This window comes from Choloepus didactylus (assembly GCF_015220235.1).
Source record: "Choloepus didactylus isolate mChoDid1 chromosome 25 unlocalized genomic scaffold, mChoDid1.pri SUPER_25_unloc1, whole genome shotgun sequence".
In the NCBI taxonomy this organism is placed as follows: domain Eukaryota; kingdom Metazoa; phylum Chordata; class Mammalia; order Pilosa; family Megalonychidae; genus Choloepus; species Choloepus didactylus.
The window spans coordinates 3,518,015-3,530,640 of NW_023637606.1; the positions used below are offsets into that span (position 1 = coordinate 3,518,015).

Genomic DNA, 12,626 nt, shown 5'->3' on the forward strand with positions numbered 1-12,626 from the left:
CTGCCCGTGGCTGTAATTCACGAGAGAAAGGGCTTGGGGTCCCGCCAAGGTGGGCTGTGGAAGATGGAAAGAGGCTGCGATCACAGAAGGATGGGATCAGAGAAGGCTTCCTGGAAGAGGGGGCGCTGGGACCAGGGCTCGAGGGTGGATGAGATGTGATTGTGAGATGGGCAGGAGAGAGGATGGGCATTCTGGGTGGCAGGCATGACCCTGAGCTGGGGGGAGATGGCAGAGGCCATGGGAACGGAGCAAAGGCCAGGCAGGGCTGGAAGTCCTCGAACGCCGGGACAATGAGCTGGGACGTTGAGGCTCAGGGTTCTTGAGCAGGAGCAGTGAGGGAAATCTGGCCAGTGTGGAGTGGCTTGGGTGTTCCAGGGCCACCCTCTGGGCTGGGTCGCAGGGAAACCAGGGGCCATCGTGACCTCACCCCACCCACCCCCTTAGACTGCGCTTTCCCAACACCCTGCCCTGCCCCTGAGGGAAATCAGAGGGGCCATCAGGAATGTGGTCAGAGGACAGGAGTCTCCTCAGGGGCTTCTGAGAACAACTTCCTGAGTCCGTGGGCACAACACGTAATCCAGGCAGGCTGGGGTCCTCTTGGGGGAAATCTAGGCAGGGTGACAAGCTGGCCAGGGAGGCGTCACTCATTCCCTATCGCCAACCCTGGCTTGAAACGCCCTTCACATCCCTTCTGTCACACACCTTGGGACCGAGAGCCGCCCCGGCTGGAACAGAGGCTGTGAGTCTTGGGCGAACATGAAGCACCTTTATTCTCAAGAAAAAACCCCAAACGGCAAAGCAAGTGGGCCTGGCGGGGGCCCCAGTGGAGCCTCTGGGGGCCCCTCAGGTCCAGGAGGGACAGGCTGGGAGGAGACGGGCAATCTTCTTACCCTCTTCTCCCTGGAAGCCAGGGAGCTCAGCACCCCAAAGGTGGGCAAAATGTGTTTCTCTGGGAAAAGAGTTTTGATCAGCTTCACCTGAGTTGGGTTCGAGGCTCCCCTACCGCCCCTCTCTGGGTGCCTCGGTATCCCCCTAGGTCCGCGGAAAAGCTCCCAGCGAAGGTGGGTTTGGATACTGACTTCTGCCCCTACCCCCCAGCCCGATGCCAAAGCCACGCATGGCCACAATGGGGGCAGCAAGAATCTCGGATGGGAAGGCGGCTGCCACTGCCTCGGTTTACCCCATCAGCGCCCTCTGGGTCAGAAATCAAGCTCGGGCATCAGCGTGTGCTTAACTGGGCTGCTGGGGGGCTCGGGCTCCCCCTCCTCGGGCACATCCCCTGGGAGGCCCGTCCCGTCCCCGTGCTGGGCCTCCCAGGCTCGCTGCTGGGCTGGCCAGTCCAGGTGGGCCCAGCGGGGGTCGGGGCCCCCGATGACCTCGTCGACCTGGGCCATCAGGTCGGGCCGGGGCATGGACTGCTCCACCAAGATGGGTGCGAAGGGCCCGACCAGCCAGGGCAGCGGCACGGCCTGCACCACCAGCTCCAGCAGCTCGTCCACGCAGGCGTGGGCCCGGGCCACGCGGCCCCGTCCCTCGGCCAGCGCCGCGGCCGGCACGTCCCCGAAGCAGCGGGCATCGGCAAAGGCAGCCTGCAGGGCGTCCACGCTGCGCCGGACCTCGGCCACCTTCTCCTGGGCGCCCGGGGGCAGGCCCCGCACGCTGGCCTCCAGGATGTCCACCGAGCCGCGCAGCTCCCGCGTCAGGCTGCGGGACAGCGCCAGGGTCTCCAGCTCTGCCTGCGGGGGGTGGGGGGAGCGGTGGGGTGGCCTCGGTTTCCCTGACGGACATCCAGCAGGACCGCGCCCTGCCTCGGTTTCCCCCAGGGACCCACAATGAGAGGGGTGCCCTGCCTCAGTTTCCCCAATGGACACACTGTGAGATCATCACCCTGTCTGGGTTTTCCACTGAACACAATGGGCCTGGAGCCCAGCCTCAGTTTCCCCTCTGGACACCCAACAGGACAGCCACCCTGCCTCAGTTTCCCCCAGGGACCCACAATGAGATGGGTGCCCTGCCTCAGTTTCCCCAATGGACATACTGTGAGGCCATCACCCTGCCTTAGCTTTCCAACGAACACAGTGGAACTGGAGCCCTGCCTCAATTTCCCCCATGGACACCCAGTGGGACTAGAGCCCTGCCTCAGTTTCCCCCTTGGGCACCCAAGAACATTGCCCCGCCTCAGTTTCCCCCATAAACACACTGTGAGACCATCACCCTTCCTCAGCTTTCCAATGAACACAATGGGCCTGGAGCCCAGCCTCAGTTTCCCCTCTGGACACCCAACAGGACAGCCACCCTGCCTCAGTTTCCCCTCGGTGGATGGGCCTGGCGGCGGCCGCCATCTCACCTGGCTCCGGCGGCGGCCGTTCTCGGGGGGACGCCGGCTCCAGTCCTCCCACAGCTGGTGGGCCTTCCCGGGGCAGGCTGGGGTGGGGGGGTCCACCCCACACTGCATGTGGCCGATCTGGGGGGACGGGAGGGAGGGAGTCAGGGCTGCAGCAGGGGTGGGGGGTGCCAGGACCGACCCCAGCCTGGATGTGGCCTTAAAAAGCATTTAGTGAACGCCACCTGTATGCGCCCTTCCAGGCCCCCCTGACTGTTCTCCCTGCACTCTCCTCTGCCCCGGGCCAGACCTGGGGACCTGCGGTTCCCCAAAAGCTCAGTCTCACTGCCAGGCCTTTGCCCACACCAGACCCCCCCACCTTGTACACTCCTCCTCCCCCCCACCCCCTGCCAGCTTCACACCCATCCAAGGCTCAGTCTGCAAGCCACCTCCTCCAGGGAGCCTTCCTTCCTCCTTGGCTGTGCAGATCCCACCTCTGAGCCCCCCCCATTTCCCACTGCCCCATCATGGCCCTGATCCCCCCTACTCAGGGCCTGGCTCCCAGAGGACACCCCATCAAGATCAATGAGGCAGAACTCAGCTTCTGTAATGTCAAAGGTGGTCGTTAGCAAACAGCGTTGGTGCAAGCATCTGTTGGTGCAAGCATCTATTGCACCATTGTATATAAAATGAGCGGCCCAGCTCTGGGCACCCGCTGAGGAACCAGCTGATTCACTGAGGAAGCACTGGGAGCCCTCGTGGGGCGGGCACACTACCGGGTGCTGGGGACACTGTGGGGAAGACGACAGCCAGTGCCAGACCCATGCCTGGCACCCAACAGGTGCTCAATAGATGCTCATTGAGTGACTGAGCAGGGCGGGTTCTGCAGGGCGAGACATGCTAACAGGGAAAAGAAGAGGCTCCAGGCAGACAGCACAGCCCGTGCAAAGGCCCTGGGGCAGGATGGGGCCTGGTGTGCTGGGGGAGCAGCGAGGAGGCCCGTGGGGCTGGAGCGGAGGGAGCCAGGGGGAGAGCGGGAGGAGGGCAGGGCAGGGAGGGGACGGGGCTGGGCGTGCAGGGCCTGGTGGGCAGCAGGGAGGACTTGGGCTTTTCCCCCGAGGAAGGTGGGAGCCATGGAGGGTTGTAGGCAGAGGAAGGAGGAGCCCTGACTTGGTGCTCACGGGCGCCCTCTGGCGGCTGCAGGGAGGACAGTCTGTGGGGTGCAAGGGTGGAGGGCAGGGGAGCAGGTTTGGGGATGTCTGCACTTAATTACATTCACTCAACAGGAGCTCTTATTTTCCTCTGGAGGGAGGAGGGATGGACAACTGGGGGAGAAGCTGGGTGTGTGCCGGTACAAGAAGGAGAGGGTGAGGGAAGGGGTCCCTCTCTCCTGAGCCCCCAGCTCCCACATCCACCCTTCCATGCCACCCCGACTCCCTCAACCTCCCCCCATCTCCAGGCCCCCTCAACCACCGCCCCAGCCCTGACCACACACATCATCCGAGTCCTGCTCTGCCTCCCCCTTCAGACTAGCACAGGGCCAGGTACTCAGCTGGCGCTCAATCCTTGCTCAAGGGCATGCATCACGGGGTGGGAGAGGGCTCTCACCAACTCCAGAGTCTCCTGCAGCTGAGTCAGCGTGTCCTGGGCGCGGTGTTTGCTCTGCCTCAGTTTCCCCAGAGAGTGCTCATACGCCAGGTGGCGGAGCCGCGCCGACAGGGAGCCCAGGCGCACGAAGTAGCCCTGTTGTCTCCTCTGATCCTCCACTGAGGCCACCTCCGGACCCTCGGCCTCGGCCGCCAGAGCCACTGGGGGACAGGGCGGGGGAGGGGTTCAACGCGGCCAGCCCCTCCCCCACATCCGCTCAGCCACCTTCTGGGCAGACAAGCCCTCGGGCTCCCTTTACCAAAAGTGACTGATTTAATCTTCCCCAAGCCGGACGATGCACGCGCTCCTATAAATATCCCATTTTACAGATGAGGGAAACTGAGGCAAAGAGTGCTTAAGTCACACTGCCTGGTAATGCCAGACCGGGGATTCGAACCTCTGACTCTTTGTAGCCAGCCGGCTAGACTGCCTCTTAAAGAATATATTACAAGTGTCAGGCATACCGTTGGCGCTTCATAAATGCCTCACGGCCTTTCTGCCAAGGAGGAGATAAGCCAATGCGTTTTTTCCAGCACTACAAATCAGGGGCTGAAAATTCACATCGTCCCCAGGGCCAGGCGGGGATCAAAAACACTCAAAGCAGATGAGATATGGGGCACTGGGGAACGGTGGGGTCCAGGGAAACATCTAGAGGGGTGGACACTCTTTGGCTCAAGTGTCTAGTTTTTCAAGTTAGAAGCCAGACATCGGGCTTGGCGCAAAAAGCCGTTAAACGCAGAGAATGCATTTCATACTTTTGAAGACATTGCCTGGGACAGATAACCCACTTTGGAGGGCCACCACTTTGAGACCTCATCTTTCAAGCCTTTGCCCAGAACTCAGGGTCTGGGGCAGTCCGATCTGGGGTGAGAGGCGGGTTGGGGTGTCGTAGAAGTGGGGCCGGGAGGTGAGGCCTGGGTTCGAGCTCCTCCAAGTGCTGTGTGGCCTCAGGCGAGCACACAGGCCTCTCTGGTCCCTGACTCGGGGATGGTGGCTGGGACGGGAGGATTCGGGGGGCTGGGGAGGGGGGCACACGGGCCTCACTGAGCTCGTCCTCCGTCATGGGCAGGAAGTGGTCCACCAGCTCCTCCGACTTGCCCAGCACGACGTCCACGGCGTGGCTCACGGACCGTTTCAGCTCCACGCTCCAGCGCCGGCCCCGCCGTGCCAGGCCTGCGACACCAGACTCCCCACTGCTCACCGTGTCCTTGGCTGGGGTCGCCACCTGACAGGAGGGTCCCCCACTCCAGCTCCGTCCCCGCCCCACCCCCGGCTCCCTTCCCAGTGCCGTGCCTCAGTTTCCCCCTCTACAAAATAAGGGATAATAAAAGTCCTTCTCGCAGCACCTACCAGCACATACTATGTGTTTCACAAACGTTGGTGCCAATTATTTTAATGCGGTGCTATTTTTTCCCTCTTTTCCCCGAGTGAGCAGGCTCTGGCTGGCCCAGGAGCTCAGGCTGACTCTGGAGGAGGCACCACCGGCCCACCCACCTCCACTCCAAACCCACCACCCCCAGAGGCCCCCACGGTCCAGTTGCTCGGGGTACCGTCTCCGAGGGTCGCTGGAGAAAGGGCAGATTCTCCTCCAGCTTGTCCAGGCCCCTGCAGGCCAGGTGGTTCACGGTGGCCACTGAAGAGATGGAGGCAGGGAATGGTGATGGGGAGAAGCAGAGGGAAAGAGGGACACAGAGAGGGATATAGAGGGAGGGAGAGGCAGGGAGGAGCCTCCATGTGTGTGAATCTAGCAAAATCACACAGAGGCTGGGACGGACACTGGGGGTTCTTGGGGGCAACCCCGGGCGAGGGAGATGGGGAGGGGCCTTGGATCTGGGGGCCTCCCAGCGAGTGGCTGGCTCCCTGTGTGTGGGGGGGTGCTGGGGTCCCCCTCCCCTGATCCCCTGACTCCGCCCTGCACAGCACCCAGCCATTCTCGACATCAAGGTCACCCGTCGCCCTGCCCGGCTCCAAAGCCCCAGCCAGCAGGCCCAAGGTCAAAGCCAGCAGCCGGCTGAGAAGGAGGAGGGGCTGGGGGCTGGGAACCCCGGCAACCCCCTCCTTGGTCAGATGAGCAGCCCAGAATCTTCCTAGCCCCTCCCACCTCTCACCTCCACCAGGTAGGACCCCAAAGTGAGCACAGAAGGGTCCAGGGAAATGTGGGGCTCCGGCAGGCAGACAGGTGAGGATGGCCAGACAAATTTCAATGACTCCCAGGGATGTCAGGCCAAAAGATGAGAGAGCCATACCTGAACAGGTAAGTGGGGGGCGAGGAGGAACTTCCCAAGGGGACGGGCCGTGGGAGGGGGCCGCGGGCCAGGGAGGGGGTGCCCGGGTGGCACTCACGCTGTGGCTGCAGGTGCTCGAGCAGGGGCCGGGCGCGGCCCAGGGCGCAGGTTGTCAGGCCACACACGCAGTACTCGGCCAGGCGGCAGGCGGAGCCCAGCAGCGGGTGTCTGTCCTTGGCCGAGCTGTACGCGTCCCGCACCGCCGTGCACGTGCTCCTGACGACCGGCAGCGCCGCCACGCGCTGCACCACGTTCTGCGGGCACGGGTGGCATCAGAGCGGCCCCGCGGGGGTGGCAGGGGGGCTCGGATGCCCCTTCGGTTCCACCTTCCCTCCCCGGGAAAGGATGTGCAAGGGAGAGAGACGGACAGACAGACAGGGAGTCGGGGGAGAGTTTGCATGGAGCCACGAACTGTGCTTGGGCATCGGCGCTGGATGTCAGGGGTCTGGGGTCCCCCGCTCTCCGCTAACTGAGTGTGATTGGGTGTGTTTCAGGGAGGAGAGGTTTAGAGTCCCTGGAGCGAGCCGGCCTGAGCTCGGGGCCGGTCCAGCCCCTTCCGAGCCGTGTGAGTTTCAGCAAGTGACATTAAGGGCCCAGTGCCTCAGTTTCCCCACCTGTCAAATGGGGTTCTAGGGCGGTCAGAAGGAGTAAAGGAGCCAGGAGGTGTGAAACATTTGAAATGGTGCTGAGACAGCTACTATTATTGATGTCGTCGTTGTTGTTTAAGGGGGCAAGGATGGTGGACACAGAGACAGAGGGACACAGGCAGGGAGAGGGAGGGAGGTGGGCTGGGGGTCCTTGGAGAGACGCCCTCCCCCGTCCCCAGCCTCACTGTACCCGCTCTGGGAAATAAATGGAAAGGAAGAACCAGCCTGCTCCATGATCCGAAACGCCCTTGGTGTCAAGTGTTCCCAGCGGGGTGGGGGCTGGGGGGGGTCCCCTGCCTGAAACTGCCCCCCACCCCTTCCTGTCGCCTCTGCTCCATGGGAAGGGGCAGCCCCTCACCTCCTGCTCTGGCTCCGACAGGCTGGGCTGGGGGCCCTGAGCTGCCTCCTCTTCAGACATTCCTGCTGCATACGGGGTCACCTGGGGGAGGGGGGCAAGAGAGAACGGGCTGGAGGGGGTGTCCCTGCTCCCACCCAGCTCTTGGGTCCTATCCAGGTGACCTCTGTGACTGAGGCAAGCCTCCTTCCCTCTTGGGACCTCAGTTTCCTCTTCTGCAAAATGGGCCCATGATAATATCTCCCTCAGACGGTTGAGGGGCAGAAAACGCTCGCACGGGGGTTCAGCACACGGTGGGCGCACAATAAAGAGCCTCCAGCAAGGGGAGGCACTAAGGGGGTTCAAAGCGGCGGCCTTGAGGCCAGAACGATCTGGGTTAGAATCTTGCCTTTACCTGCTGTGTGACTTCGGGTAAGCACCTTCACCTCTCTGGGCTATGTCCTCTGTAACAAGCAGCCCCCGCAGGCGTGGAGGCCGCGGGAAATGGAGGCGCACACACAGGGGCCACGCTAGGCCCAAGGTCACTCTGCTGGACAGGTCAGAGCGGTGGGGAGCACGACCTCAGGCTCCGGACTCCCCGCCTGCGGTCCTCTTCCCCGCCCCCACTCTGCGCCCACGGAGCCCGGGTCCCCGCCCCGCTGGGTCCTGAGCCTGAGCCAACTGGGTCAAGGGTCCCAGCCACCTGCTCCGGCCACCCGTCTCCCCTCCCCCCGGCCACACCGCCAGACCCTCGCCCGCCTGCCAGACCCAGGCCCCCCCGAGCCCGGGACGCCCCCGGATGTCCCTCCGTGGGGCACTCACCGGGGAGCGCAGCCGCAGCCCGCAGGATCCCACGCGGGACCCCAGGCTCTGGCTCGAGTCTCCGCCCCACGCAGGCCCCGCCCGCCTTATAGCGCTCGAGGGGGCGGGGCCTCCAGGGGCCAGCCAATGAGGAGTGGCCATCCGGGGGCGTGCCCCGGGGGCGGGGCTCCAGGCTCCTCTCGCCCTCCCCTGGGGCTCGCGGTTGCCATAGCAGCCCGGGGACGCCGGATTCCCAGGCTGCAGTTTTCGGCCACCTGTTACTCGACCTGCTGTGGCCACGGAGACAATGGAGGGCGATGCCAGCCCCCGTCGCCTCCGCAGGTGACCTTGGGGAAGTCCCAGATGCCCTTCCTCCATTTTATGTGTTTCTCTGACACTTAAATAAACCAGGAGCCAGGCCACCCTATTCCCTCGGATCCGCTTTTTACGGATGGGCAAACTGAGGCTCAGAAAGCTTAACCCACTTGCCCCGGGTCCCACCGCGAGGGGGGCGGATCTGCTCAAACCCGGCCTGACCAGACTTCAGCCCCTACACCCTGGAAAGACCACGCAACCAGAACACCACCCTTTTGCCATCTGATGCCCCAATATCCCAGGATCCCCCAAATCTGTCCCTGGCACCCCCATTCCCAACGCTGGGTCAGCAGACACTCTGAGATCTGAGTTATGAGAACGCAGACCCCTGGACCCCTACCTCTCCCAGCAAGCTTGCCCCATGGGCTACCATGGACTGGGTTGCCAAATTGTTTGGAGATCTGAAGCAATCTGGTTTAATTTAAACCTTCCCCAGGACACAAACTCTGGCAGAAATCCACGAGTAAAATGACACCTGGGTCAGAGTTTTATTTTCCAGTTAAGCCCCAAGATACAGTGGGGGGAGCCCCATACATCAGACCCCAGTTGCCGCTGATTTGGGGTCTGATGCATTCCCAGCCCTGGTACCCCACTTGCTTCCCTCTCTATCACCCCCGAGTCTAGGAAGTCAACTTGGAAGACACAAGGAACAGAATGAATGAATACCAATTCATTCAATCCAGTCCAACAGTTATTTACTAAACCCATGAGGCCTGAGTAATGCGGGGTAAGAGGGGGGCCCAGGGAGCTCCCCCAGTCCGAGGAAGACAGAGCTAGACAAAGACACCACCCCAATGTGGCCAGGGCTGGGCCAGGGGAGTGGACAAGGGGGATGGGGGAAACTGAGATCTGGGAAACGGGGGGCCCAGGCATTCCAGGGAGAGGGCACAGCTTGAGACAAAGCGGGGAGACCTGTGTTTGGGGGTGGGGGGCACCTGGATGAAACAGGGCTGGGAACTTGAGTTGGGGGGTGCAACTGAAGACTTTGAGCATCACACTTAAATGCAGGATTATTTGCTAAGTGGGGTACAGTGCTCTGCTAGACCCTGTCTGCATCCCCTGCTCCCCGACTTCTTCTCTGGGCTCCCCTGGGACTCAGCCACTGCCAGGAGCGTCTGACCCCTCGAAGTTTCGGGCCCAGCACAGCGAGTGTCATTCAGGGAGAACATTTTGTCCTTGTTGGCCACCAGCCAGCGAAAGAGGTCACTCAGGTTTTGGTCACACATCCAGGGGTTCCCGGAGATGTCGAAGCCGTCCTTCATGTCCCGGCCGGGACGCCCCAGGGATGCCCAGAGACCCTTGGGGACGCCTGTCAGCTCGTTGTTGGACAGGTCCAGCATGTCGAGCTGCCGAAGCCCCCGGAAAGCGCCAGCTGCCACGGTCGCCAGCTTGTTGTTTTGCAGGAAGAGGTATCCCAGGCCCGGCTGGGGCCAAAGCAGGTCCTCTCCCAGTGCCCGCAGCCTGTTGCCCTCCAAATGCAGCCGATCCAACCTCAGTGGGCCCCGCAGAAGATCGGGGGGCAAGGTCTCCAGCTGGTTGTTTCCAAGGTCAAGGATGTGCAGGGCTGTGCAGTTGGCCAGCAGCCCGGGGGGCAGCGTCCGGAGGCGGTTTCCGGAAAGATCCAGATACCACAGGTCCCTCAAACCGTGCAGCCACGTGGCCTCCAGGACCTCCAGCTGGTTCTCCTTCAGCACCAGGGTGACAAGGGCGGCCGAGGCCCGGAAGAGTCTGGGGGGCAGCCGGGTCAGGGCGTTGCGGGTCAGATCCAGCACCCTCAGCCGGGGCACGGGGAGCAGGAACTCGGCCGAGAGGTTCTCCAGCCGGTTGCTGGAGAGGTGCAGCTCCTGGAGGTTGGGGGTGCCCTGGAGGATGCCGTCTGGCAAATGGGTGAAGTTGAAGAACTCCGCAGACAGGTGGACAGTATCGGCTGGGAGGTCGCAGGGGAATTCGGCGGGTGGGTGGCAGACGATGGCGCTTCCGTTGATTGATGGGTACACTCGGCAGGTCTTGGGGCTTGGGGTGATCCCCTGGGCTGAGGCCACCACCATCAGTAATAGGAGCAGGGTTCTAGGATGGAGGTCGAGGCCCCCGGGGCTGTAAGCAATGACAGAAGATGTTTAGAAAGCCAAAATGGGCACAGCGGGGCCAACATATCATCGACCCCTGGACTAGTGCAGTCACCACCTCCTCCTCTTCTGGCTTCCACCTTGGCCCCCCTACACCTGCCAGAAGTGGGCCCTGTTCCAGGGAGAATTCTACTTTGAAACTTGAGTTTCTGGGTCTGACTTCTAAATGCTACCCTTCCTCCTTGTCAGCCCAGCTAGTTTCTTCTTGCTAGTTTCTTCTGATGTGGCTTCCTTTCTGGGTCATTTCTTGTCTCACTGGCTCAGCGTTTTGAAGGCAGAGCCAGAGAACTCCTACTCATGCTGCAAAGCCCCAGCTCCAATGCCCCCTTTTCTGCCCCTCCCAAGCAGAGCTCTGGGCATCTCCTCTTTCTGTCCAGCCTGGTCACACAGCCCGGATCTGGCTATATCTGCCCCCAACTTGGGCCCCCCCAGGATCTCTCAGCACACAGCCAGGGTTCCAAGGCGCACAGAGGACTCTAAAAAGTGCATCTCGCCTGGGGCCATTGTGCGGGTGGGCGTTTGACTTTGCGATGGGTTGGTTTACGGTTGGCACTGGAACCCTTGGAGGGATGGCTGTCCAGCAGTGGCTGTCCCAGCTCAGCAGCACCTGTCCAGCCTTGGCCACTGCATCCCTGGAGCTTGCCTGGGGCTTCTGCAGGTGTATAGGAGCGAGTTTGCCTGTCCCTGGTCAGAGCCTGAGTGAGGGTCAGTCTGTTCCAGCCTGCAGGCCTGTCCCTGCCCCCGTGATTTTGGAGTGTCCTTCTTCTGCCTGGCCTGGTGCCCCAGCCTTTCCAGGTCGGACAGGGGTGTGGACCTACCTCTGGTTTCTCTGTCGGCTCCAAGAGAACATGGTGAGACTTCTCTCTTCTCTTTCTCTGGGTTCCTCTGGCCTGGGGAAGTGGCTTTATACCTGCCTGGGCTGGGGGTGGGGGAACCAGCTACGGGGAAACCCCACCCCTGTCCTGTTCCTGCTCAGGAGCAGAACCAGAGCCAAGCAGAGGAAGGGGAGGGATCAGGATTGTGAAATTGCTTCCTGGTATGGGGGGACAACTGGGGGGGGGTGCACAACTCTTGTTTGGCCCTGCTTCTACCCAGTTTCTCCTTCCCTTACTTCTTACTGAAGCAGGGGGCCCCCAAGACTCTGAGGCTGAGTCCCCACTTTCCCCAACCCAGGATTCAGGAGTCAGAGTTGCAAGGTCCTATCCCTGGGGGGTGGGGACAGGTCTTTGAGCAAGAGGTACTGTTTACAATCAACCTGAACAACCAGGAAGCTCATTCAAAGGAGAGACAGAGAGAGAGAGAGAGAGAGAGGAAACTTGTTTTGAATTCACAGTGTATTGTTGCATTTTGTGTTTTGTTTTTTTTTCCATGAAATAATTTTTTTAAAATACAGTTCAAAAGTGAGTGACACCAAAAAGTCTCCACTGTCTTTGAAAAATGGCTTGGGAGAAACTAAACTGGGTTTGGAATCCCACCTCTGCCATGAATTTGTTTGCTTTGGGACCTTGGGCAAGTGGCTTAACTTTTCTTTGCCTCATTTAAGAAGTGGAACTCAATCTCTAAGAGCCCTTTCTGATTTTCTTTTCTTCGTCCAAGGCTGATGTTTCTCATTTCCTAATAAAGGCATTTGAAGGCTAGAAGTTTTCCTTTGAGAACTGCTTTCACTGAACCCCACAGGTTTGGCATTATAGTGCTTTCATTCTTGTTGGGTTCTAAAATATTCAGGCGTGAGATGTTTTCTTTATCTACACCCAGGACTTCTTTTGCACCTGGCCATGACCCCTTCTCCCAGCCCAATCTCTGAAGGGTTTTGTCCCTACTCAGTTGCAAGGATGACTAAGAATTCTGTCTTGGCGGACACAAAGACTCCGAGACAAATGTGCAGATGGAAAGCGACAAGCATAGACAGATGATGAAAGTCAGACACACGAAAATACACAGACACAGACACTGACCAAAAGATGGGCAAAAATACATAGAACCAGAGACACAGACTAAGACACACAAGAGAGAATGACAGACCCCCAGAGCCACTGGCAGAGACGGACACACAAAAATAGACACATGCACAGGTTTAGGAAGAGCTGT

The 12,626-nt window shown here is 60.8% G+C and overlaps 2 protein-coding genes across 3 annotated transcripts; both read right to left on the reverse strand.

Moving 5' to 3' along the window:
• Window positions 1–746: 746 nt before the first annotated feature.
• PLIN5 (perilipin 5) lies at window positions 747–8,134 on the reverse strand. Of its 2 annotated transcripts, none has more exons than XM_037823940.1 (9): window positions 8,059–8,134; window positions 7,652–7,786; window positions 7,261–7,341; window positions 6,314–6,509; window positions 5,521–5,603; window positions 5,015–5,195; window positions 3,932–4,131; window positions 2,348–2,464; window positions 747–1,736 (listed from the first exon to the last, which is right to left on the reverse strand). In XM_037823940.1, the coding sequence occupies exons 3-9, from the start codon at window positions 7,318–7,320 to the stop codon at window positions 1,200–1,202; spliced, it is 1,374 nt and encodes a 457-aa protein (XP_037679868.1). In that variant the 5' UTR covers window positions 7,321–7,341; window positions 7,652–7,786; window positions 8,059–8,134; the 3' UTR covers window positions 747–1,199. The 2 variants fall into 2 exon arrangements, with proteins under 2 accessions (XP_037679868.1, XP_037679869.1); XM_037823941.1 differs by having other exon boundaries at window positions 7,652–7,783; window positions 8,059–8,111.
• Window positions 8,135–8,870: 736 nt separating this feature from the next.
• On the reverse strand, window positions 8,871–11,496 carry LRG1 (leucine rich alpha-2-glycoprotein 1). The gene is made up of 2 exons (XM_037824061.1): window positions 11,357–11,496; window positions 8,871–10,506 (listed from the first exon to the last, which is right to left on the reverse strand). Exons 1-2 carry the CDS (start codon window positions 11,386–11,388, stop codon window positions 9,423–9,425), a joined length of 1,116 nt encoding a protein of 371 aa, XP_037679989.1. The 5' UTR covers window positions 11,389–11,496; the 3' UTR covers window positions 8,871–9,422.
• Window positions 11,497–12,626: the final 1,130 nt, after the last annotated feature.